General features: G+C 47.0%; 2 protein-coding genes across 2 annotated transcripts; both read left to right on the top strand.

The window, feature by feature from the left end:
* Nucleotides 1-15,720: 15,720 nt before the first annotated feature.
* On the top strand, nucleotides 15,721-19,030 carry LOC109761723 (cysteine-rich receptor-like protein kinase 10). The gene is made up of 7 exons (XM_020320552.4): nucleotides 15,721-16,615; nucleotides 16,731-16,820; nucleotides 16,995-17,134; nucleotides 17,422-17,632; nucleotides 17,833-18,073; nucleotides 18,172-18,322; nucleotides 18,408-19,030. The coding sequence occupies exons 1-7, from the start codon at nucleotides 15,802-15,804 to the stop codon at nucleotides 18,708-18,710; spliced, it is 1,950 nt and encodes a 649-aa protein (XP_020176141.2). The 5' UTR covers nucleotides 15,721-15,801; the 3' UTR covers nucleotides 18,711-19,030.
* A 3,245-nt stretch (nucleotides 19,031-22,275) lies between these two features.
* Nucleotides 22,276-25,377, top strand: LOC109761725 (cysteine-rich receptor-like protein kinase 10). Its single transcript, XM_020320554.4, has 7 exons — nucleotides 22,276-23,197; nucleotides 23,381-23,500; nucleotides 23,597-23,775; nucleotides 23,992-24,202; nucleotides 24,287-24,527; nucleotides 24,618-24,762; nucleotides 24,852-25,377. The coding sequence occupies exons 1-7, from the start codon at nucleotides 22,381-22,383 to the stop codon at nucleotides 25,155-25,157; spliced, it is 2,019 nt and encodes a 672-aa protein (XP_020176143.3). The 5' UTR covers nucleotides 22,276-22,380; the 3' UTR covers nucleotides 25,158-25,377.
* Nucleotides 25,378-26,717: the final 1,340 nt, after the last annotated feature.

The following is a 26,717-nucleotide window of genomic DNA, read 5'->3' as shown; positions in this document are numbered from 1 at the left end:
TTATGTGGTGTCGCCTTGACGCCCGACTGCGGCATTGTTATTTCATTTGTATCCTTTCGAGGAGTCATTCAGACACTCGATTGGCCTTCAGTATTACTTTGGGATTTCGGGAGGACTACCGCCCGACTCCCCTTTTTTTCCCATGCATTGCCATCTCGTTGTTTGAGTGCGCTCTATTAATCTGTTCATATGCATCATGTTTACATTTGTTATATCTTATGTCCGAACTGTCTTGCGAGTACTTTCATAGTACTCACCTGGCTTGTTGATTTGGCCAGATGTTGACGAAGGCGATCTCATGGATGAAGAGTTTGATAGTGAGTCCGACGCCTAGAGGAGTCCCAGTCAGTCCCGTGCGATCCTGGATATTGGTCACTTGTATTATATACGCTTCCGCCACCCACAATAAGTATCCTCGAGCCTCACTCCGACGCTCGAAGAGCTGTTAGTTTCAGGAGTCATCTCACCCACTTCACTGTGATATATCCACCACCGCTTTTATCGTGAGTTAGTAGTCATGCCACCCTATCCGCCTTTATGTATTATTGGCGTGCTTGTAATAAATTGTTGAGCAGTCTCCGCTCAACCTTATATTATATCTAGTACTCCTGGTTTTTCTTCTGTGATCAAGATATTGTCTACAAGTGAGAAGGAATTCTTCTTTACTGGTCCGTAAAAGGGATCGGTCTCTCAATAAATATTTTTATTGAAAAGCCGGTCGTGACATTCGAGGGCTAATAAAATTTTGCCATAACTATATGAGTTCTTTATGACTAATGTTGAGTCCATGGATTATACGCACTCTCACCCTTCCATCATTGCTAGCCTCTTCGGTATCGTGCATTGCCCTTTCTCACCTCGAGAGTTGGTGCAAACTTCGCCGTTACATCCAAACCCCGTGATACGATACGCTCTATCACACATAAGCCTCCTTATATCTTCCTCAAAACCGCCACCATACCTACCTATCATGGCATTTCCATAGCCATTCCGAGATATATTGCCATGCAACTTCCATCATCATCATATACATGACTTGAGCATTCATTATCATATTGCTTTGCATGATAGTAAGATAGCTAGCATGATGTTTTCATGGCTTGTCCGTTTTTTTATGTCATTTCTACGCTAGATCATTGCACATCCCGGTACACCGCCGGAGGCATTCATATAGAGTCATATCTTTGTTCTAGTATTGAGTTGTAATATCAAGTTGTAAGTAAATAAAAGTGTGATGATCATCATTATTAGAGCATTGCCCCGGTGAGGAAAGGATGATGGAGACTATGATTCCCCCACAAGTCGGGATGAGACTCCGGACTTTAAAAATAAATAAAAGAGGCCAAAGAAGCCCAAATAAAAAATAGGCCAAAGAAGCCCACCAAAAAAGAAAAGAAAAAAACAAAAAAAATGAGAGAAAAAAAGAGAAGGGGCAATGTTACTATCCTTTTTACCACACTTGTGCTTCAGAGTAGCACCATGTTCTTCATATAGAGAGTCTCTTGAGTTATCACTTTCATATACTAGTGGGAATTCTCATTATAGAACTTGGCTTGTATATTCCGATGATGGGCTTCCTCAAATGCCCTAGGTCTTCATGAGCAAGCAAGTTGGATGCACACCCACTTACTTATAGCTCTAGTGCATCTCTTGCATGGCAATCCCTACTCCTCATATTGACATCAATTGATGGGCATCTCCATAGCCCATTGATTAGCCGCGTCAATGTGAGAGTTTCTCCTTTTTTGTCTTCTCCACACAACCTCCATCATCATATGCTATTCCACCTATAGTGCTATGTCCATGGCTTGCGCTCATGTATTGCGTGAGGGTTGAAAAGGCTGAAGCGCGTTAAAAAGTATGAACCAATTGCTCGGCTTGTCATCGGGGTTGTGCATGATTTGAATGCTTTGTGTGGTGAAGATGGAGCATAGCCAGACTATATGATTTTGTAGGTATGAGCTTTCTTTGGCTATGTTGTTTTTATAAGACATAATTGCTTAGTTAGTATGCTTGAAGTATTATTGTCTTAATGTCAAATGATAGACTATTTCCTTGAATCACTCGTGTCTTAATATTCATGCCATGATTAGATTATGTGATCAAGATTATGCTAGGTAGCATTCCACATCAAAAATTATCTTTTTATCATTTACCTACTCGATGACGAGCAGGAATTAAGCTTGGGGATGCTGATACGTCTCCGTCGTATCTATAATTTTTTATTGTTCCATGCCAATAATATACAACTTCCATATACTTTTGGCAACTTTTTATACTATTTTTGGGACTAACATATTGATCCAGTGCCCAGTGCCAGTTCCTGTTTGCTGCATGTATTATGTTTCGCAGAAACCCCATATCAAACGAATCCAAACGAAATAAAAACGGACGGAGAATATTTTTGGAATATTTGGAGAATATGGGAAGAAGAATCAACGCGAGACGGTGCCCGAGGTGGCCACGAGGCAGGGGCGCGCACCTGGCCCTCGTGGGCCACCCGTAAGGCGGTTGCTGCTCTTCTTTGGCCGCAAGAAAGCTAATTTTCGGAGAAAACTCTGGGCGAAGGTTTCAATCCAATTGGAGTTACAGATCTCCATATATATACGAAACGGTGAAAGGGCAGAAGTCCAGAACGCAGAAACATAGAGAGACAGAGAGACAGATCCAATCTCGGAGGGGCTCTCGCTCCTCCCACGCCATGGAGACCATGGACCAGAGGGGAAACCCTTCTCCCATCTAGGGAGATGGTCATGGAAGAAGAATAAGGAGGGGGGCTCTCTCCCCCTCGCTTCCGGTGGCACCGGAACGCCGCCGGGGGTCATCATCATCACCGCGATCTTCACCAACACCTCCGCCATCTTCACCAACATCTCCATCACCTTCCTCCCTCTATCTACAGCTGTCCACTCTCCCGCAACCCGCTGTACCCTCTACTTGAACATGGTGCTTTATGCTTCATATTATTATCCAATGATGTGTTGCCATCCTACGATGTCTGAGTAGATTTTCGTTGTCCTATCGGTGGTTGATGAATTGCTATGATTGATTTAATTTGCTTGTGGTTATGTTGCTGTCCTTTGGTACCCATCATATGAGCGCGCGCGTGGATCACACCATAGGGTTAGTTGTATGTTGATAGGACTATGTATTGGAGGGCAAGAGTGACAGAAGCTTCAACCTAGCATAGAAATTGATGCATACGGGATTGAAGGGGACCAATATATCTTAATGCTATGGTTGGGTTTTACCTTAATGAATGTTAGTAGTTGCGGATGCTTGCTAATAGTTCCAATCGTAAGTGCATAGAATTCAAGTCAGGGATGACATGCTAGCAGTGGCCTCTCCCACATAAAACTTGCTATCGGTCTAGTAACGTAGTCAATTGGTTAGGGACAATTTCGCAACTCCTTCCACCACTTTTCCACACTCACTATATTTACTTTATTGTGTCTTTATCTGAACATCCCCTAGTTTTTATTTATGTGCTCTTTATTTTCTTGCAAACCTATCCAACAACACCTACAAAGTATCTCTAGTTTTATACTTGTTCTAGGTAAAGCGAACGTCAAGCGTGCGTAGAGTTGTATCGGTGGTCGATAGAACTTGAGGCAATATTTGTTCTACCTTTAGCTCCTCGTTGGGTTCGACACTCTTACTTATCGAAAGAGGCTACAATTGATCCCCTATACTTGTGGGTTATCAGGGGTATTTTGATTTTGAGGACACCGATGATTATTTGTTAAATAATTTGGAATAAGGAGAGGAATTGCATAATATTTGGAAGGCAGTTGTCAGTCTTGTTGGGGAACGTAGTAATTTCAAAAAAAATTCCTACGCACACGCAAGATCATGGTGATGCATAGCAACGAGAGGGGAGAGTCTCGTCCACGTACCCTCGTAGACCATAAGTGGAAGCGTTATGACAACGCGGTTGATGTAGTCGTACGTCTTCAAGATCGACCGATCCTAGTACCGAACGTACGACACCTCCGCGATCTGCACACGTTCAGCTCGGTGACGTCCCGCGAACTCACGATCCAGTAGAGCTTCGAGGGAGAGTTCTGTCAGCACGACGGCGTGATGACGGTGATGATGAAGCTACCGACGCAGGGCTTCGCCTAAGCACCGCTACGATTGACCGAGGTGGATTATGGTGGAGGGGGGCACCGCACACGGCTAAAAGATCAATGATCAACTTCTGTGTCTCTGGGGTGCCCCCTTCCCCCATATATAAAGGAGTGGAGGAGGGGGAGGGCCGGCCCTCTATGGCGCGCCCTGGAGGAGTCCTACTCCCACCGGGAGTAGGATCCCCCCCCCCCACTTCCCTAGTTTGACTAGGAGAGAAGGAAGGGAGAGAGAGGGAGGAAGGAAAGGGGGGCGCCGCCCCCCCTCCTAGCCCAATTCCGACCAGAGGGAGAGGGGGCACGTGGACTGCCCTGGTCTCCTTTCTCTCTCTCCACACTATGGCCCAATAAGGCCCATACACTTACCGGGGGGTTCCAATAACCTCCCGATACTCCGGTAAAATCCCGATTTCACCCGGAACTATTCCGATGTCCAAATATAGGCTTCCAATATATCGATATTTATGTCTCGACCATTTCGAGACTCCTCGTCATGTCCATGATCATATCCAGGACTCCGAACTACCTTCGGTACATCAAAACACATATACTCATAATACCGATCGTCACCGAACGTTAAGCGTGCGGACCCTACGGGTTCGAGAACTATGTAGACATGACCGAGATTCATCTCCGGTCAATAACCAATAGCGGAACCTAGATGCTCATATTGGTTCCTACATATTCTACGAAGATCTTTATCGGTTAAACCGCATAACAACATACGTTGTTCCCTTTGTCATCGGTATGTTACTTGCCCGAGATTCTATCGTCGGTATCTCAATACCTAGTTCAATATCGTTACCGGCAAGTATCTTTACTCGTTCCGTAATGCATCATCCCGCAACTAACTCATTAGTTACATTGCTTGCAAGGCTTATAGTGATGTGCATTACCGAGAGGGCCCAGAGATACCTCTCCGACAATCGGAGTGACAAATCCTAATCTAAATCTATGCCAACTCAACAAGTACCATCGGAGACACCTGTAGAGCACCTTTATAATCACTCAATTACGTTGTGACGTTTGGTAGCACACAAAGTGTTCCTCCAGTATTCGGGAGTTGCATAATCTCATAGTCATAGGAACATGTATAAGTCATGAAGAAAGCAATAGCAATATACTAAACGATCAAATGCTAAGCTAACGGAATGGTTCAAGTCAATCACATCATTCTCTAATGATGTGATCCCGTTAATCAAATTACAACTCATGTCTATGGTTAGGAAACTTAACCATCTTTGATTCAACGAGCTAGTCAAGTAGATGCATACTAGTGACACTCTCTTTGTCCATGTATTCACACATGTACTAAGTTTCCGGTTAATACAATTCTAGCATGAATAATAAACATTTATCATGATATAAGGAAATATAAATAACAACTTTATTATTGTCTCTAGGGCATATTTCCTTCAAGTCTGGCCCATGCTTAGTTTCCTAGACATCAATCAAACACCTAGATAATTTAATTTGACTTTGAAGGAATCAGTAGTATACTCACCATGCACTCAACTAAAAGCATAGGCAACCACTTCCAAAGGTTTTATTCAACAGAAAACTAATGAGATTTGTAGGAAACCAGTGCATGTGTGCCTTTTCATGCATACACAACACTCCTTTAGAGGATGTTGAGTACCCACCCGCCTCTTGGGAGCCTCCACAGGCGAGGAGGGCCTGTGGGTTGTCTGTTGGGCACTAGTGTGCCACAGCGGCTCCCTAGGCCTAACCGCATCATCCGATCTAGCTGGATGATGCACACCTGGGGTCCATGGTAAGTGGGATGCAGACACAGAAGGGGTCACCATCATAAGGTGGACTTCGGCGCTCGTGCGCCCTCCTGCGCACTCGCCTACGCATGATGGCTGAGGTAGGGCCGGCCTCTCAACGTCGTTCGCCCCTGAAGGGATGGTTTTCTCGAGCCAGCCGGGTCGCACTCGAGTGCGCCACCTCGCGTGTTGCCCCGCACACGCAGGCCAGGCCGGGTCCATCTATCAGCATTGTTCGCCCCATGTCAGGCTGCCTCGCTTGCGCTAAGTGGGCACACACGGCCTCCGCCTCGGCGTGTGATGGTCGGTTGCGCCTGCACTGGTTGGGGTTTCCTGTTGTGTTGGCACCCGGATCGCGCGAGCACACATGTGCGCCCGGGTGTGCCCATGCTTTGTACTCTGCTGGCGCGATATGAGATGGGACATGCAACATCGGTTGAGATGGGCTGCTTAAAACCGCCCTTGTGCTCATCTTTCGGTACCGCCTCCCATACCTTTCATCCATATAGTACAACGAATCACACTGGTGGCCCCTTGCTTCAGTCCCCTCGAATAGAAGGGTGAGCTTCTCCGTTGGCGTTCCTGTGGGTTGGTGTCAGCTTAGCGTCCATTTTTTTCCAGCCGGTCATCGCCACACGCTCAAGGTAGGCGAGGGCGGCAGGAAGCATGTGTGCACGATGGTTGTTTCTCATTCCACCGGGAAAGGTCTGGGAGGAGGTTGTAGTCATCATTCATATATAGTACCCCCTCGGTTCCTAAATATAGGTTCTCTGTAGATATTCCACTATGAACTACATACAGAGTAAAATGAGTGAATAGCGACCTGTGGGAACGAGAGCATGATGTATTTCCGTCTGACCTTTCTCAGCACGGCATGCTCGGATGCTCCAACTCATACCAATGCACGGTGTGGGGTGTGGAAGGGTTGCTAGTGCTTGGTTGTTCCGGTGAAGAGGGTCAAATGGGCCTCCACAATAAAGCCAAGGTAATCCAGCCGGTTGTTTTACGCTGCCGAGTCGGTTGGCGTGGTCGACAGCTCCTATTGGACGCATTCTGTGTCAAACAGCCGCGCAACGCACGCACGGAACCCCCGACTGGGCCGGCCCAAATAGTGGGCACGCCTGCTTGTACACTAGCGCTGCAATGTTAATGTCAAAAAACATGAGATGGGACAGGCAACATCGGTTGAAATGGGCTGCTTAAAACCGCCCTTGTGCTCATCTTTCGGTACCGCCTCCCATACCTTTCATCCACATAGTACAACGAATCACACTGGTGTCCCCTTGCTTCAGTCCCCTCGAATAGAAGGGTGAGCTTCTCCGTTAGCGTTCCTGTGGGTTGGTGTCAGCTTAGCGTCCATTTTTTTCCAGCCGGTCATCGCCACACGCTCAAGGTAGGCGAGGGCGGCGGGAAGCATGTGTGCACGATGGTTGTTTCCCGTTCCACCGCGAAAGGTCCGGGAGGAGGTTGTAGTCATCATTCATATATAGTACCCCCCTCGGTTCCTAAATATAGGTTCTCTGTAAATATTCCAGTATGAACTACATACAGAGTAAAATGAGTGAATAGCGACCTGTGGGAACGAGAGCATGATGTATTTCCGTCTGACCTTTCTCAGCACGGCATGCTCGGATGCTCCAGCTCATACCAATGGCCGGTGTGGGGTGTGGAAGGGTTACTAGTGCTTGGTTGTTCCGGTGAAGAGGGTCAAATGGGCCTCCACGATAAAGCCAAGGTAATCCAGCCTGTTGTTTTACGCTGCCAAGTCGGTTGGTGTGGTCAACAGCTCCTATTGGACGCATTATGCCTCAAACAGCCGCGCAACGCACGCACGGAACCCCCCACCGGGCCGGCCCAAATAGTGGGCACGCCTGCTTGTACACTAGCGCTGCCAAGTCGGTTGGTGTGGTCGACAGCTCCTATTGGACGCGTTCTGCGTCAAACAGCCGCGCAACGCACGCACGGAACCCCCGACCGGGCCGGCCCAAATAGTGGGCACGCCTGCTTGTACACTAGTGCTGCAACGAATCACACTGGTGTCCCCTTGCTTCAGTCCCCTCGAATAGAAGGGTGAGCTTCTCCGTTAGCGTTCCTGTGGGTTGGTGTCAGCTTAGCGTCCATTTTTTTCCAGCCGGTCATCGCCACACGCTCAAGGTAGGCGAGGGCGGCGGGAAGCATGTGTGCACGATGGTTGTTTCCCGTTCCACCGCGAAAGGTCCGGGAGGAGGTTGTAGTCATCATTCATATATAGTACCCCCCTCGGTTCCTAAATATAGGTTCTCTGTAAATATTCCAGTATGAACTACATACAGAGTAAAATGAGTGAATAGCGACCTGTGGGAACGAGAGCATGATGTATTTCCGTCTGACCTTTCTCAGCACGGCATGCTCGGATGCTCCAGCTCATACCAATGGCCGGTGTGGGGTGTGGAAGGGTTACTAGTGCTTGGTTGTTCCGGTGAAGAGGGTCAAATGGGCCTCCACGATAAAGCCAAGGTAATCCAGCCTGTTGTTTTACGCTGCCAAGTCGGTTGGTGTGGTCAACAGCTCCTATTGGACGCATTATGCCTCAAACAGCCGCGCAACGCACGCACGGAACCCCCCACCGGGCCGGCCCAAATAGTGGGCACGCCTGCTTGTACACTAGCGCTGCCAAGTCGGTTGGTGTGGTCGACAGCTCCTATTGGACGCGTTCTGCGTCAAACAGCCGCGCAACGCACGCACGGAACCCCCGACCGGGCCGGCCCAAATAGTGGGCACGCCTGCTTGTACACTAGTGCTGCAACGAATCACACTGGTGTCCCCTTGCTTCAGTCCCCTCGAATAGAAGGGTGAGCTTCTCCGTTAGCGTTCCTGTGGGTTGGTGTCAGCTTAGCGTCCATTTTTTTCCAGCCGGTCATCGCCACACGCTCAAGGTAGGCGAGGGCGGCGGGAAGCATGTGTGCACGATGGTTGTTTCCCGTTCCACCGCGAAAGGTCCGGGAGGAGGTTGTAGTCATCATTCATATATAGTACCCCCCTCGGTTCCTAAATATAGGTTCTCTGTAAATATTCCAGTATGAACTACATACAGAGTAAAATGAGTGAATAGCGACCTGTGGGAACGAGAGCATGATGTATTTCCGTCTGACCTTTCTCAGCACGGCATGCTCGGATGCTCCAGCTCATACCAATGGCCGGTGTGGGGTGTGGAAGGGTTACTAGTGCTTGGTTGTTCCGGTGAAGAGGGTCAAATGGGCCTCCACGATAAAGCCAAGGTAATCCAGCCTGTTGTTTTACGCTGCCAAGTCGGTTGGTGTGGTCAACAGCTCCTATTGGACGCATTATGCCTCAAACAGCCGCGCAACGCACGCACGGAACCCCCCACCGGGCCGGCCCAAATAGTGGGCACGCCTGCTTGTACACTAGCGCTGCCAAGTCGGTTGGTGTGGTCGACAGCTCCTATTGGACGCGTTCTGCGTCAAACAGCCGCGCAACGCACGCACGGAACCCCCGACCGGGCCGGCCCAAATAGTGGGCACGCCTGCTTGTACACTAGTGCTGCAACGAATCACACTGGTGTCCCCTTGCTTCAGTCCCCTCGAATAGAAGGGTGAGCTTCTCCGTTAGCGTTCCTGTGGGTTGGTGTCAGCTTAGCGTCCATTTTTTTCCAGCCGGTCATCGCCACACGCTCAAGGTAGGCGAGGGCGGCGGGAAGCATGTGTGCACGATGGTTGTTTCCCGTTCCACCGCGAAAGGTCCGGGAGGAGGTTGTAGTCATCATTCATATATAGTACCCCCCTCGGTTCCTAAATATAGGTTCTCTGTAAATATTCCAGTATGAACTACATACAGAGTAAAATGAGTGAATAGCGACCTGTGGGAACGAGAGCATGATGTATTTCCGTCTGACCTTTCTCAGCACGGCATGCTCGGATGCTCCAGCTCATACCAATGGCCGGTGTGGGGTGTGGAAGGGTTACTAGTGCTTGGTTGTTCCGGTGAAGAGGGTCAAATGGGCCTCCACGATAAAGCCAAGGTAATCCAGCCTGTTGTTTTACGCTGCCAAGTCGGTTGGTGTGGTCAACAGCTCCTATTGGACGCATTATGCCTCAAACAGCCGCGCAACGCACGCACGGAACCCCCCACCGGGCCGGCCCAAATAGTGGGCACGCCTGCTTGTACACTAGCGCTGCCAAGTCGGTTGGTGTGGTCGACAGCTCCTATTGGACGCGTTCTGCGTCAAACAGCCGCGCAACGCACGCACGGAACCCCCGACCGGGCCGGCCCAAATAGTGGGCACGCCTGCTTGTACACTAGTGCTGCAACGAATCACACTGGTGTCCCCTTGCTTCAGTCCCCTCGAATAGAAGGGTGAGCTTCTCCGTTAGCGTTCCTGTGGGTTGGTGTCAGCTTAGCGTCCATTTTTTTCCAGCCGGTCATCGCCACACGCTCAAGGTAGGCGAGGGCGGCGGGAAGCATGTGTGCACGATGGTTGTTTCCCGTTCCACCGCGAAAGGTCCGGGAGGAGGTTGTAGTCATCATTCATATATAGTACCCCCCTCGGTTCCTAAATATAGGTTCTCTGTAAATATTCCAGTATGAACTACATACAGAGTAAAATGAGTGAATAGCGACCTGTGGGAACGAGAGCATGATGTATTTCCGTCTGACCTTTCTCAGCACGGCATGCTCGGATGCTCCAGCTCATACCAATGGCCGGTGTGGGGTGTGGAAGGGTTACTAGTGCTTGGTTGTTCCGGTGAAGAGGGTCAAATGGGCCTCCACGATAAAGCCAAGGTAATCCAGCCTGTTGTTTTACGCTGCCAAGTCGGTTGGTGTGGTCAACAGCTCCTATTGGACGCATTCTGCCTCAAACAGCCGCGCAACGCACGCACGGAACCCCCCACCGGGCCGGCCCAAATAGTGGGCACGCCTGCTTGTACACTAGCGCTGCCAAGTCGGTTGGTGTGGTCGACAGCTCCTATTGGACGCGTTCTGCGTCAAACAGCCGCGCAACGCACGCACGGAACCCCCGACCGGGCCGGCCCAAATAGTGGGCACGCCTGCTTGTACACTAGTGCTGCAACGAATCACACTGGTGTCCCCTTGCTTCAGTCCCCTCGAATAGAAGGGTGAGCTTCTCCGTTAGCGTTCCTGTGGGTTGGTGTCAGCTTAGCGTCCATTTTTTTCCAGCCGGTCATCGCCACACGCTCAAGGTAGGCGAGGGCGGCGGGAAGCATGTGTGCACGATGGTTGTTTCCCGTTCCACCGCGAAAGGTCCGGGAGGAGGTTGTAGTCATCATTCATATATAGTACCCCCCTCGGTTCCTAAATATAGGTTCTCTGTAAATATTCCAGTATGAACTACATACAGAGTAAAATGAGTGAATAGCGACCTGTGGGAACGAGAGCATGATGTATTTCCGTCTGACCTTTCTCAGCACGGCATGCTCGGATGCTCCAGCTCATACCAATGGCCGGTGTGGGGTGTGGAAGGGTTACTAGTGCTTGGTTGTTCCGGTGAAGAGGGTCAAATGGGCCTCCACGATAAAGCCAAGGTAATCCAGCCTGTTGTTTTACGCTGCCAAGTCGGTTGGTGTGGTCAACAGCTCCTATTGGACGCATTATGCCTCAAACAGCCGCGCAACGCACGCACGGAACCCCCCACCGGGCCGGCCCAAATAGTGGGCACGCCTGCTTGTACACTAGCGCTGCCAAGTCGGTTGGTGTGGTCGACAGCTCCTATTGGACGCGTTCTGCGTCAAACAGCCGCGCAACGCACGCACGGAACCCCCGACCGGGCCGGCCCAAATAGTGGGCACGCCTGCTTGTACACTAGTGCTGCAACGAATCACACTGGTGTCCCCTTGCTTCAGTCCCCTCGAATAGAAGGGTGAGCTTCTCCGTTAGCGTTCCTGTGGGTTGGTGTCAGCTTAGCGTCCATTTTTTTCCAGCCGGTCATCGCCACACGCTCAAGGTAGGCGAGGGCGGCGGGAAGCATGTGTGCACGATGGTTGTTTCCCGTTCCACCGCGAAAGGTCCGGGAGGAGGTTGTAGTCATCATTCATATATAGTACCCCCCTCGGTTCCTAAATATAGGTTCTCTGTAAATATTCCAGTATGAACTACATACAGAGTAAAATGAGTGAATAGCGACCTGTGGGAACGAGAGCATGATGTATTTCCGTCTGACCTTTCTCAGCACGGCATGCTCGGATGCTCCAGCTCATACCAATGGCCGGTGTGGGGTGTGGAAGGGTTACTAGTGCTTGGTTGTTCCAGTGAAGAGGGTCAAATGGGCCTCCACGATAAAGCCAAGGTAATCCAGCCTGTTGTTTTACGCTGCCAAGTCGGTTGGTGTGGTCAACAGCTCCTATTGGACGCATTATGCCTCAAACAGCCGCGCAACGCACGCACGGAACCCCCCACCGGGCCGGCCCAAATAGTGGGCACGCCTGCTTGTACACTAGCGCTGCCAAGTCGGTTGGTGTGGTCGACAGCTCCTATTGGACGCGTTCTGCGTCAAACAGCCGCGCAACGCACGCACGGAACCCCCGACCGGGCCGGCCCAAATAGTGGGCACGCCTGCTTGTACACTAGTGCTGCAACGAATCACACTGGTGTCCCCTTGCTTCAGTCCCCTCGAATAGAAGGGTGAGCTTCTCCGTTAGCGTTCCTGTGGGTTGGTGTCAGCTTAGCGTCCATTTTTTTCCAGCCGGTCATCGCCACACGCTCAAGGTAGGCGAGGGCGGCGGGAAGCATGTGTGCACGATGGTTGTTTCCCGTTCCACCGCGAAAGGTCCGGGAGGAGGTTGTAGTCATCATTCATATATAGTACCCCCCTCGGTTCCTAAATATAGGTTCTCTGTAAATATTCCAGTATGAACTACATACAGAGTAAAATGAGTGAATAGCGACCTGTGGGAACGAGAGCATGATGTATTTCCGTCTGACCTTTCTCAGCACGGCATGCTCGGATGCTCCAGCTCATACCAATGGCCGGTGTGGGGTGTGGAAGGGTTACTAGTGCTTGGTTGTTCCAGTGAAGAGGGTCAAATGGGCCTCCACGATAAAGCCAAGGTAATCCAGCCTGTTGTTTTACGCTGCCAAGTCGGTTGGTGTGGTCAACAGCTCCTATTGGACGCATTATGCCTCAAACAGCCGCGCAACGCACGCACGGAACCCCCCACCGGGCCGGCCCAAATAGTGGGCACGCCTGCTTGTACACTAGCGCTGCCAAGTCGGTTGGTGTGGTCGACAGCTCCTATTGGACGCGTTCTGCGTCAAACAGCCGCGCAACGCACGCACGGAACCCCCGACCGGGCCGGCCCAAATAGTGGGCACGCCTGCTTGTACACTAGTGCTGCAACGAATCACACTGGTGTCCCCTTGCTTCAGTCCCCTCGAATAGAAGGGTGAGCTTCTCCGTTAGCGTTCCTGTGGGTTGGTGTCAGCTTAGCGTCCATTTTTTTCCAGCCGGTCATCGCCACACGCTCAAGGTAGGCGAGGGCGGCGGGAAGCATGTGTGCACGATGGTTGTTTCCCGTTCCACCGCGAAAGGTCCGGGAGGAGGTTGTAGTCATCATTCATATATAGTACCCCCCTCAGTTCCTAAATATAGGTTCTCTGTAAATATTCCAGTATGAACTACATACAGAGTAAAATGAGTGAATAGCGACCTGTGGGAACGAGAGCATGATGTATTTCCGTCTGACCTTTCTCAGCACGGCATGCTCGGATGCTCCAGCTCATACCAATGGCCGGTGTGGGGTGTGGAAGGGTTACTAGTGCTTGGTTGTTCCGGTGAAGAGGGTCAAATGGGCCTCCACGATAAAGCCAAGGTAATCCAGCCTGTTGTTTTACGCTGCCAAGTCGGTTGGTGTGGTCAACAGCTCCTATTGGACGCATTCTGCCTCAAACAGCCGCGCAACGCACGCACGGAACCCCCCACCGGGCCGGCCCAAATAGTGGGCACGCCTGCTTGTACACTAGCGCTGCCAAGTCGGTTGGTGTGGTCGACAGCTCCTATTGGACGCGTTCTGCGTCAAACAGCCGCGCAACGCACGCACGGAACCCCCGACCGGGCCGGCCCAAATAGTGGGCACGCCTGCTTGTACACTAGTGCTGCAATGTTAATGTCAAAAAAAAGGAAGCCTGCAAGGATTCGATCTCTAGACCTCCATGTTGCCTACGTGAGGAGCTAACCAGTAAACCTAACAAGCATTGGTGCTAAATATGAAGCGTGCCGGTATAAGAACTAATACCAATGAAGATTCTGGACAGTTTTTTGAATTTTTCCAAACTTTCCTTCGAAATTCTGAATTAAAAAAAACGAGCAATGTATCAAAATACGATGAATTTTTTAACAACTCGTACATATTTTCAAATTTTGGAAAAACAAAACAAAAGACGTGAACATTTTTCGACAGATTTGTTTTTGAAATTCGTGAACATTTTCCAACAACACGAACATTTATAGAATTATGAGAACAAAAAATTGATAATGGGAACAAATTTTCAAAAGCACAAACAGTTTTTGTGAATAAAAAAGGAACAAAATTGAAAACAAGAACATTATTTGAAATTATGAACAATATTTGAAAAATGTGATCACTTTCAAATTTGTGAGCAAAAATTTAAAATATCGAAAATTTGTGGAATATAAAAAATTAAATATAAAAAGAAAATGAGAACATTTTTAAAATTTGTGAACAACTTTTTTTGAATCTGTGAACAATTTTTGAAACATGAACAATCATTGAAAAGTTGGAACACTTTTTGAAATACCCGAATATTTTTGAATTTGTGAACAATTTTTCGAAATTGGAAAAAAATTTGAAATTCAGAATCATTTTTGGGATTTCTGAACAAATTTTTGAAACGAGAACATTTTTGAAATTCAATAACAATATTTTCGATTTTATGGACAAACTGTTTTAAAATGAAAACATTTTCTTACTTTCAGAAAAATATTGGATTTGTGAACGATTTTTGTAAATGCCAACGTTTTTTGAAAAAGAGAAAAACGAAAACAAAGAAGAAACGGAAAAAAGGAAGAAAAAAAGAAACAGAAAAGAAAACAAAAAAGTAAAGAAAAAACCGTATGAGGAACTTTCTAGACGTTTACCAAAACCAGAAAACCCGCTGGGAACCTTCTAGGAGTTTCACAAAATTGGAACTGCAAGCGATGCGAACAGTAGTTGATGGGCCTGCCCAAGTTTTCGTGCGCCTGTGCGATTGCCCGACTCTTTGACACGGAGAGCGTCAAATAGGGTTTTCTGGTGTGGTCTACCTTTCAATACCTGTTGTTGGGCCGTCGCGACCCCTGGCCGGATGGCCCTCATACGGTAGGCTTGCATGTGTTTGTGCCTGTATGGTGGATGTGGGGGTGCTTTGGCTACGCAACACATCGGCGAAATGCCTGAAATAAATCCAAAAAATAAGAGCACCGGTGTCAAATTTAGAACTTGAAATATGGTGGTCCGGGCATACCACAACGGTTTGTTTCACTGACAGAGGGAAGTGAAAAATGTGAACGGGAGGGCGATTAATTGGCACGTCATGTTTCCAAGTTAGAACATGGAGGCATGGAGCCGGCCGGCCTGCTGCATACTGTTGAAAATATGCGTATTTCAAACCGTATTATTGCTTCTAAAACCCTTTATTTTGTCTCAGATCACAAAGCTCCAACCTGCTCCAAACCAGATGAATTATTCAAGAAATTATTGGTGCCATAGATCGTTCAAAGTTCAAACACAATAATGTACTACTCGAGTTCCGAAAGCAACTGATATGACGCATCTGCACTTGGAAAAGGTTCCAGCAGTCTTATTTTTTCCATGTGACCAAAAGAAAAACGAGAGAGAACCTGCAGTCTTGTACTACTAGCTAAGTTAGTGGAGTCGTGTTCGCTTACCTTGGCCATGGCGGCCATGGGCGTACGCGTACTCATCAGCATCCTGCTCCTCCTCCTACTCGCACCACCGTCGCTGGTGGCCGCCGACGACTACTGCGACAACGTCAAGGCCGTCGGAGCCATCCTCTCCAAGAACGCCTCCGCTTCCCCGGTACACTTCGCCAGCGCCACCTTCGGGCAAGTCCACGACGTCGTCTCCGCGCTCGCGCTCTGCGGCGGCGACATCCTCGACGGCTCCGCCTGTGCAGGCTGCATCACCAGCTGGTTCGACAAGCAGGCGGTCAACACGACGCAGTGCGCCAGGGTCGGCTCCAACTACCGGGACTGCATCATCGCCTACGGCGGCGCCGCCGCCAACATCCTCGGGGCGCCCTCCAACGCCACGGGAGGGTCCGGCGACAACACGCCGCCCTTCGAGGACTGGAGCGTCAGGAACGTCTCGGTCTCGGGCGGCGCCGGCGGCGTCCCCCTCGTCGTCGGCCTCACCCGCGAGCTGCTGGTGGCGACTTCGGAGAAGGCGGCAGTCACGGCTCCGAGCCGGTATGCCACCGGCATCATGGACTTTCAGAGCGTGACGACCTACCCGAGGGTGTACTCACAGGCTCGGTGCACGCCGGACCTGCCCGCCGACGAGTGCTCGGCGTGCCTGCGCCGTCTCCTCGGCATGGTCAACTCCACCATGTCCCTGCGCATGGGTGGGCAGATGGGTGTCACGCGCTGTTATTTCAGGTACGACGCGTTTCAGTTCTACTCTGGTCAACCACTGCTAAGTCTGCCGGCGCCGGCGTCGGCGGCAGCTCCGACTCCGAACAAAAGCAGGAGTAAGTCGTCGGAGCAGCAAATAAATAGTAAAATACAGTGACTAATAAGCAGAGGACCTTCGTCGCTACAGTAACAGTAATTAACATTATTGTTTACATTGTTGATATCAATCAGGGAGCATGTTATGGGTAATTCCCGTGGTTGTGGTTCCTCTAATTACAGCTGCATTTCTCCTCTTCATCTGTTACTATCGTCGGAGAAAAGGTACGTACGTACGCTAATTATTCTCTTAGTTTTTTTTTGCATCGAATTATTCTCTTAGTTGAATTATTATTGATGTTCCGTCATGCTGTATTCTTCACAATTAATTAGTGGTAATGATGTTAGTACTGAGTATATGTGTGATTTAATGCTAATTAATAATGTTACACAAGCCAGGATCAAGATATGCAAGGAAGAAGAGGCAAGGGGAAAACTCGGAGTTCTCTTTGTTTGGCCTTGCAGAGCTACTGGAGGCGACAGGTAATTTCTCAGAGGAAAACATACTTGGACAAGGTGGTTTTGGCACTGTCTACAAGGTAAATTAACTAGTAGGATTTTCATCTTTCATATATTTTTTCTATCTTTTTTTATTTGTTCTTTTGGTTGTGTGCATCCTGAATGTCTTTGCGATATCTTTTAGGTGCAGAGATAGGGTGTAATTGGTATCTTCGCGATATTAATATATTCACTTTTTCAGAAGAAAAATGTATGAAATGTTGAAGAAAAGCCTATCTATCTTCGTTGAGCCTATATGTGGTAACTTTTAAATGGGACAGGAGGATTGATAGGAAGAGCCTAACTTTTGAATAGATCATTTTCCCAGGGCCAACTTCCGGAAGGATTGGAGATAGCGGTCAAGAGACTTGCTTCGCATTCAGGACAGGGTTTCATAGAGTTTCAAAATGAACTCCAGCTCATAGCCAAACTCCAACACATGAATTTGGTTAGGCTCTTGGGATGTTGCTCCCAAGAGGACGAGAAAATATTGGTCTATGAATACTTGCCCAACAAAAGCCTGGATTACTTCATCTGTGGTATGCATTTGCATTTCTTAATTTACTTTAATTTTCGTTTTGATGCATCAGAATGGACGGCTAAGTATTACCAAATATTTTGTTTTTGTCAGCCACGGCCGTGGGTATCTGCATTCCCTTGTCAATTCAACTCTACCATTTATTTTCAGTTTCTGTAGGTGTTTTATCATGTTATATTAATATCTCTCTTTGTTTTGTAGATAATAATAAAAGAGCTTTACTGGATTGGTCAAAACTCGTAGCAATAATTGAGGGAATAGCACATGGACTTCTTTACCTGCATAAGCATTCCCGGTTGCTTGTTATACATCGAGACCTTAAACCGAGCAATATTCTTTTGGACAGCGAAATGAATCCAAAAATTTCAGATTTCGGGCTAGCAAAAATATTCAGCTCAAATGACACAGAAGCAAACATTACAAGAAGAGTGATTGGCACATAGTAAGTTCCTCACATAAAAAATTATGATTGCAATTATACATATTACAATTCAACTAGGAAAAAAAACTAGTCTTGACATGTATTATATACCATTTTAGTGGCTACATGGCCCCTGAGTATGCTTCGAAGGGCGTCTTCTCTATTAAATCCGATGTCTTCAGCTTTGGTGTAATCATTTTGGAGATCCTTAGCGGAAAACAGAATTCTGGTCAGCAACAATGTGGAGAATTCATCAATCTGCTTGGACATGTGAGCTTATACACGAACTTAAGCTTGTAGAATTGTACTTTTCATTTGCTACACAACCTAATTGTTGTAATGGAATTGCAAACAGGCATGGCAATTATGGGAAGATGGAAAATGGTTTGATCTCGTTGATTCATCATTTGTTCCCCATAGTCACTTGGCAAAGATGATGCGATGCATTAACATAGCATTGTTGTGTGTACAAGAGAATGCAACCGATCGACCAACCATGGGAGATGTTGTTTCAATGCTAAGCAGTGAGACTATGATCTTGGATGAGCCTAAGCAGCCAGCATATATCAATGTAAGAGTTGGAAATGAAGATGTGTCAACTGCTCCCGACTCAGATAGTATTAAGGATATGGCAATATCTGTCACAACTCCAAGATAGTTTTTTTCCTCGTGTTATGTTTTTAGTGTCATGCTGTAGTATTCATATAACATAAATTTTGTATAATGCTTAAGTTTAAGTGTTGTTTCAAATGTGAGATTGTGCACACTAAAGAGTATAAAGTAGCTTTCCAAACTAGGAGGAGTACATAATTAGATGCTTTCCATACCTTTGATTCTCCTTTCCTTTTGTAACTTTTGTAAAGGATTACCTAACAATGTATGTGCATGTAGTATTTGACTACCTCTTCATATTGTGTTAGGGAGGAGGCCGGGTGTAATTCGTATAATCTTGATATTAATGTATTTCTCTATCAAAAAGTGTGCAATGTAGTTTCTACCTTTTTTGTCCAACATAGGAACACATTTTGCATGGAAACTTACAGAATAAAACACAACAATGAATGGTCCCAAATGTGGTTCGATTATATTAAGTCGTTTTAGAAATAATGGTTGGATTACTGCCAAGAAATTACAACTACGATATCTCGACGGTATCTACGACAAAATTACAAAGTACAATGTCTACAGTGGATGGTGCCTAGGAGAGGAGGTGGCATCAAAACTAGCTCAACCGGCCCCAACCCATCATGTATGGGGTGCCGACGTGGTAGCATTGGTGAAAAAAAGGTGGTCATTGATCTTATGTTGTAGGATTACGTTAGTACACCAGAGAGAGGGTAGTCATAGTCATGTTGAGCAAGTCATCAGGATACAAGGATACAGACAAATCCAGGTATCCCTTGGGAGTCCATATTTTCAGAGAGATGAACTTTGTTCTCTCAAACCTACGGGATCGATCTTATTTTTGCTAGGAGAACTGCTAACACAGCTACTCATGCAGCTGCTAGAGAGGCAGTGATTCAGTGTCTTAGTGTTTCTACCTTTGGTGTAATCCATATTCATCTAATTGAGGTTGTTCAATCATATATGAACTCGCTCATTTCTGAATAAAATGCCTAGAGGGCAATTCTCAAAAAAAAGGTATCCCTTGGGATAATAGTCCTATTGCTTTTTGTCATGGCGTGAACAGGTTCTCCTCCCTTGACCTAGACCGGCCGGGACAAACCAGCTTGACTTCTGGCCTTTTTTGCATGTCCGAACCGGTTTGCTTCCCCTGACGATGTGGCATGCCACTTGTACCTAACGATGTGCGCCCACATTTCAGATTGCTCCCAAAGTTTTAGAACAGGTAAAAGCTGACAATGCTTTAAGTAAATGGAGTAGAAGTCTGGATGTAAAAACTGTAAATATGGCAATTCACATCGATAGTGGAATTGGGAGGTAAAAATAGCACAAACAGTAGCATCCCGAGCGGACACAGGCCTATTTGGTGACGAGTTTGGGAAGCTCTAGTTCCGCTCAGGATGAGAATTCTGGCTTGGAAGGCTGTGTCAGGGGCGCTTACAACTAATGCCTGCAAGAAGTATAGGCATATTTCCACTCGAGATACATGTCCTCTTTGCGGTACAGAAAAGGAGACCAGCTTCCATGTGCTGGTTACTTGTGATTATGATCGAGCAGTGTGGATGCAAATGTGTTTAGTTTGGAACCTCCCTAATCAACAACTGCTTCGTGACATAGGCAAAGAGTGGCTCTTGAATATTCTGGTGAATTGCAATGATGAGATGCGGGATTGTACCATTATGCTAATCTGGAGGATCTGGACGCTATGGTCGGACATGGCGCATGGCAAGTCTGTCCCGGCTCCGGCGGTGACGGCCGACTACCTTCAGAGTTATATGCACTCGCTGCACTTGGCTAGAAGATATTCCGTAGAGGAGATTATCAAAGGGAAGATGCCAGTAGGTGTTGGCGACCCGGTCAGGCAGCGCGAGGCGGTTGTGCTAATGCCGTGGCCGCGACCACCCGCTACCCAGGCCACTTTATCTGTAGATTGAGCGTTCTCCCATGCAAATGGGTTAGCGGCGGCCGGGATGATACTAAGAAGGCAGGATGGTAGTGGCAGATTTGCAGCCTACCGGTGCATCTTCAACTTTAATGATACGTTGGAGACGGAACTACATGCAATAATGTAAGGAATGGCCTTAGCAATAAAACAATGCAGCCTACCTATCATTGTTCGGTCCGACTCTTCGAAGGCGCTATTGGCTATGACGGGTGACGGGCTGATGGCCTTACCCGTTCGGCATATGGACATTTGATTGCTGAAATTCGTGATCTTGTGGGTGAAAGAGAGTTTATTCCATCGAAAGTTAAGTGAGAACAGAATAGGGTAGCAGATCGTTTGGCTATGTATAGTCGTACATAGAGTACTACTGCTGTATGGCTTGGTCGGGGACCTCCGGTGTATTCAGGAACTTTTGCCTCTCAATTGTAACCCTATGCATCTGGAATAAAATTATTTTCCCATCGCAAAAAAAAAGGATTCACTCTACAAAGTAAATAAGGACAAATGAATCATCAAATTCCCCAAAATTATGCTACCCACTCACCAAGATACCGCGGCTCAGCTGGCCTTGGAGAGTTGGAGGGTGGACTGGAGACCAGGCGTACAACAGCTTGGATAGTGATCACACCACTTGCACAGTAGACGACGATGTTACTAATTCATTCCGACATGTCGCTTTTAAACGACGATGACCCAACCAAGACCCACTCAAGTCAGTCTTCTAGCCATGTAATCTAATCAAATAGTCCACCTGATCTTGGTGTTCTTTTTACATAAACATATTATACTCTTTCCTTGTTGGCCGCCCATGCATGCCATGAGGCAAATCAGTGGTAGCGCCGCAGTTTCCAGCATGTCAACTTGTCAATTGGCATCTCATCGTTTTTAGTTTATGCTCTTTTTTTTTGCGACTAGTTTATGCTTGTTTATGTAAGCTAACTTTGAAAAACATTGCTGTCAGCGTGCGTGGATGCAGTGCATGGTGGATCAACTTGCAACGTTAGGTGAGGACTAGATAAGCTTTTCCTTTTGCAATACATTATTGCCGTATGCGTGCGTGCATGGAGCAATAATGCATGGGTCGTCCCGACCAAACCTAGACTAGAGTTGACTGACTTTCAACGGTAAACCTATCAACTTCAGTATTGCCACTTGAGAAATTAGGCTTCATATATACGTCCTCCATCCTGGATATCTAGGCGTCAATTCTAGATACATCTGTTTGAGCATCAACTAATTTTGAATGAAGGGAGTAGTAGTTTATATAGAGTATATGCCTAACTATCTAAAATGCTTATGCGACATGAATCAACTTCTCTTCTTGAGCAAAGCAGGGGGCATTTTTGGAAGCAACGGCCAGCAGACTGTATACACTTTCTTCACGTTCTTCCAAGTAATAATGCACTGCATTTCCACGGCGACCTGAAAGCAACATTTCTTCTCATACACCCGTGCAAAACATGCACGGTTATTAGTTATTGGCAATCATATGTATAGATAATCGCAATTTCTCTGCATTTTTCCAAGTGAAAGCAACGACAAACAAAAAACAATTATGGCAGGCAGAAGGATGATTTGTTCCAACGTTCGTTGTTGACTCCGAGAAAGACCAGCCGGCCGGCAGATAAATAATCACGTATCCTTGCTCTGCATTTTCCAAGTGAAATAAGCAACCTCAAACGAAGAGAATTAGTCACTTAGGAGGCCTTGGTGTTGGTCCTCTCAGTCCCAGTCCCAGGAAGGCACACGCACGGTTAGCATGGTGGGCGTGCTGCTGCTCCTCCTCGTCATGCCGGCGTCGGCAACGGCGATCGGGATCACCTGCGGCAGCGGCCGCAACTACACGGCCAACACCACCTTCCAGTCCAGCATCGCCGTGCTCGCCGCCACCCTCCCTGGCAACGCCTCCTCCTCCCCGCAGCTCTTCGCCACCGCCACGGCCGGCGTGGTGCGCGCGCTCGCGCTCTGCCGCCGGGACACCGTCAACACCACCGCGTGCACAGACTGCCTCGCCTCCTCCTTCAAGTACGCGCAGAAGATGTGCCCGAACCGCAAGACCGGCGCCACCGTCTACTACGACTACGACGAGGTGAACGCCCTGCAGCCAGGGTGCATCCTCGGCTTCTCCGGTGACGCCGGCTTCCTCGGCCAGGCATCAAGTGTCACCGGGAACGGCACCTTCTTCCAGTACTGGAACACGGTGAACCTCCCCGGCAACGCCCGTGTCATCGCGACTGCCGTCCACGAGCTCCTCAATGAGACGGCACGCGACGCGGCCGCCGCGCCGAGGAGGTTCGCCACGGCGTTCATGGACTCCATTGGGGGCGCCGCCCCGACGCTCTACTCCCTGGCGCAATGCACGCCGGACCTGTCCGCCCGCGACTGCCTGGCGTGTCTCCGGCGGCTCGTCGGCACGGTCAACGCCACCAACTCCGTGCGCATGGGAGGACGGATCTTCGTGCTCCGCTGCAACATCAGGTTCGAGGCATTTATGTTCTACGACGACAAAAACACGCGGCGGATTCCATTTTCATCCCCATCATCCATGGCTCCGGCACCGGCGCCGGCCCCCACAGGCAAGATATATATGCCGATGATCCATAAGGTTCCATTTTTTGTCCGCGCATGCATGCAAACAATTCAAATATATATATGGCATATGCCGATGATCCATAAGACGTACTCTTGATTAATTAGTTGGCATGTTATAATGAATTACTTATGCTAATTATTTCGTGCATGGATGTTTGATTATGAAGGACATGGAATCAGACCTTGGGTAATAGCCTTATCCGTAGCTGCTCCTGTAGCACTGGTGGTTGCTCTCTGCTGCTTCATCGTTTACTGTTGTCGGCTTAGAAAAAGGCACACAAAAAAAGGTGAGTAAATTAGTTACTAAATGCTCAACAGAAATATAAAACAGTCCTGATTTCAGAGATCGATCGATATTGATAGTGCCAGTTCACAATTTTCAGGTAAAGTGGCCTTACAGGAAAAAAGTACTCGCCAGTTTCAAGAAGATGAACTAGTTTGGGAAATGGAAGCTGAGTTGTCTGAATTTTCTGTATATGAGTTTCGTCAGATATTAGAGGCTACAAGTAACTTTTCTGAGGAAAACAAACTTGGCGAAGGTGGATTTGGCCCGGTTTATAAGGTAAATATGTAACACCATGCATTCTGTACTCCACGTTTTCTAGGCAAGGCAATACAAAATGCACACCAATACAAAACGACTAAGAGGAAGAATATTGATCCGAGGTGGTGCAACTGTGCTTTTACTCAGCACTAGGGATACATGAATTAATTGGTGCATCACAAAACAACCCAGAGTAATTGTTGCATATTGATACAAAATATTTATTTTTCCCAGGGCCATTTTCCTGAGGGAATAGAGATAGCAGTTAAGAGACTTGATTCCGATTCAGATCAAGGTTTCATGGAGTTCAAAAATGAAGTTGAGCTCATAGCCAAACTTCAACACAGAAATTTGGTTAGGCTCATGGGATGTTGCTCTCAAGGAGAGGAGAAAGTACTGGTCTACGAATATTTGCCAAACAAAAGCTTGGACTTCTTCATCTTTGGTAAATATATATTTGCATTTTCAGACTAAAATTATGCTTTAGATGTTTTTTCCGCTTCTGTGCTAACATTTAATTCACATGCAGATGAAGATAGAAAAGTTCTACTGGATTGGGAGAAACGTCTCGCAATAATTGTAGGAATAGCAGAAGGACTTCTTTACCTACATAAGCACTCTAGATTGCGTGTTATACATCGGGATCTTAAACCAAGCAACATTCTTTTGGATAGCACAATGAATGCTAAAATTTCAGATTTTGGACTAGCAAAAATATTTAGCTCAAACAACAATGAAGGAAATAAAACGAGAAAGGTGGTTGGTACATAGTAAGTTTCCTCTGAATTGCTCCATGTATGAATTTTTTTATTATAACTCAATCCTACAGTAATTGGACATACATTGTTGCTTTATTTTAGTGGCTACATGGCACCCGAGTATGCTTCCCATGGCCTCTTCTCTGTCAAATCGGATGTATTCAGCTTTGGTGTTTTAGTTCTCGAGATCATTAGCGGGAAAAAGAATTCCCATGAGTGTGGAGCTTTCATCAACCTCATTGGATATGTGAGTGCATATTTACACATCCACATAACAAGATAATATTATTTGTTTATTATGTTTCTTAGCTAATTATTTGATGACATTTAAAATAGGCTTGGCAATTATTTGAAGAGGAAAGATGGATCGAACTCGTTGACGCGGCATTGATTCCCAGCGGTGGTTCGTCAGAAATGATGAGGTCCATTAACATTGCGTTGTTGTGTGTACAAGAAGATGCAATTGATCGACCGACCATGTTGGATGTTGTTGCAATGCTAAGCAGCAAGACTATGACCTTAAATAAGCCTAAGCACCCAGCATATTACAGCATAAGTAGTGTAGGCAACAAAGAAGCATCCGCTGGTACTAAGTCTTGTAGTTTTAATGATGTGACTATATCTACGATAACTCCTAGATAGCTTATCTTCGTATAAATGTTATTTTTCACTTTGATGTCGTATAGTGCTTAAGTTTTATGTATTATATGTAGTTGGCTGTGTGCATCACGATGATGCAGAGGCCAAGGGTTTCAACCTCCTTTTCGAAAAAAAATGTATTATATCTAGTAAGTTCTTATCTGTATCTTAATTGTACTCCCTCCTTCCATCTATATAGGGCCTAATGTGTTTTCCAAGACCACCTTTGACTATTCATAAGATTAATAGTACATGTGATGTATAATGTGAAAATTATATCATTGGAAGCTACTTCCACATACGAATTTGACGGTATGCTTTGTGTAACTTGCATGTCATATATTATTGCTCTAACATTTGGTCAAAGTTAGCCTCGAAAAATGCGTTAGGCCCTATATAGGTGGAAGGAGGGAGTAATGTATTTTGGTGGGTATGGATGTATTACTCAAAACCATGTTTGTTTTACCGATTCTGAAATGACTGTATGCACACTTTGGTGGCAATGGATGTTTTAGTAGTTTTTCATCTTTCCAAACAGTCCAGCTAAGGGATCCAATACTATGGAGGCAAGATATTAAGATTTAAGAAATTATCCAAACAAAACAATGTCTTTGTTTGTCCTCTCCATATCCTTAATCTCATTGTTTGTCGATCACTCACTCCAAAGACACAAACATGGTGAAGCCTTCTGGATGCGGCGGCGTTGAGAAAACATGCAGGAGCGTTGCCAAGCTTTATTGGAGAGAATAAGCAAAGCAAAATAGAAACAAGAGTTTCAGCATATTCGTAACAGCAGCTCGATCTCTAGGTTAGAGACGGAGGACTTGTTCTTACGTACTCGAAAGGGCACAATTTTTTTGTTATAATGTCTTGCAAAATGATATTTGTGCACATAGATATTTCTGGAGGTTTTGCGTTGGAAGTGAGTCAACTCTAGGTTTGGGATGACCCATTTCTTGCTCCATGCACGCGGCAATAATATCTTGGTATTACATGCATGCACCTAACGTTGCAAGTTGATCCAACATGCACTGCATCCACACACGGTGACAGCCATCTTTTTCGTAAGCTAGCTTAGCTTACATAAACAAGTAGTATAAATGAAATAAGATAAGATATCAATGACAAGAACACGGGCGACGAATGGTTGTTGCACCTACTGGATAGGTGTACCGAGACGGAGAGGCTGGTCATTCTCATGACGTTCTGCCGTGTGTGGCACTGTCGGAATGAAGTCACACCCCAAAAACCAGCGCCTCCAATTGAAAGCTATATCAACTCTCTGGGGAAAATGGTGGTCAATGTTGGCAACAAGGGCCCCCAGCTGAAGCATGTTACCCAGCCTGTAGATAATACAGCCACTGATCGTTGGTAGAAACCACCAGTAGGATGGGTGAAGCTGAACATAGATGGGTCGTATAGTCAGGGTGAGAACACTGGTGGTGCTGGAATGGTACTGCGTGATGACACCGCCAGGATTATCTTTGCTTCTTGTCGCTTTCTATTGTCGTGTACATCACCTTTGGAGGCGGAAGTCGCGGCATGCAGGGAGGGGATTTCTTT

This window comes from Aegilops tauschii, chromosome 5, assembly GCF_002575655.3.
Source record: "Aegilops tauschii subsp. strangulata cultivar AL8/78 chromosome 5, Aet v6.0, whole genome shotgun sequence".
Taxonomy (NCBI): Eukaryota; Viridiplantae; Streptophyta; class Magnoliopsida; order Poales; family Poaceae; genus Aegilops; species Aegilops tauschii.
Note: the sequence above shows the minus strand (reverse complement) of the source record. Positions and strands in the feature narration are given on the sequence as shown.

Excerpts from the sequence above, each read along its gene's own strand:
- LOC109761723 (XM_020320552.4), top strand. The coding sequence starts at position 15,802 with ATGGCGGCCATGGGCGTACGCGTACTCATCAGCATCCTGCTCCTCCTC. Across the intron at positions 16,821-16,994 it reads TTACTATCGTCGGAGAAAAG|GATCAAGATATGCAAGGAAG; the intron begins GTACGTACGTAC and ends TACACAAGCCAG. Across the intron at positions 18,074-18,171 it reads AGAAGAGTGATTGGCACATA|TGGCTACATGGCCCCTGAGT; the intron begins GTAAGTTCCTCA and ends ATACCATTTTAG.
- LOC109761725 (XM_020320554.4), top strand. The coding sequence starts at position 22,381 with ATGGTGGGCGTGCTGCTGCTCCTCCTCGTCATGCCGGCGTCGGCAACG. Across the intron at positions 23,198-23,380 it reads ACCGGCGCCGGCCCCCACAG|GACATGGAATCAGACCTTGG; the intron begins GCAAGATATATA and ends TTGATTATGAAG. Across the intron at positions 24,763-24,851 it reads TCATCAACCTCATTGGATAT|GCTTGGCAATTATTTGAAGA; the intron begins GTGAGTGCATAT and ends CATTTAAAATAG.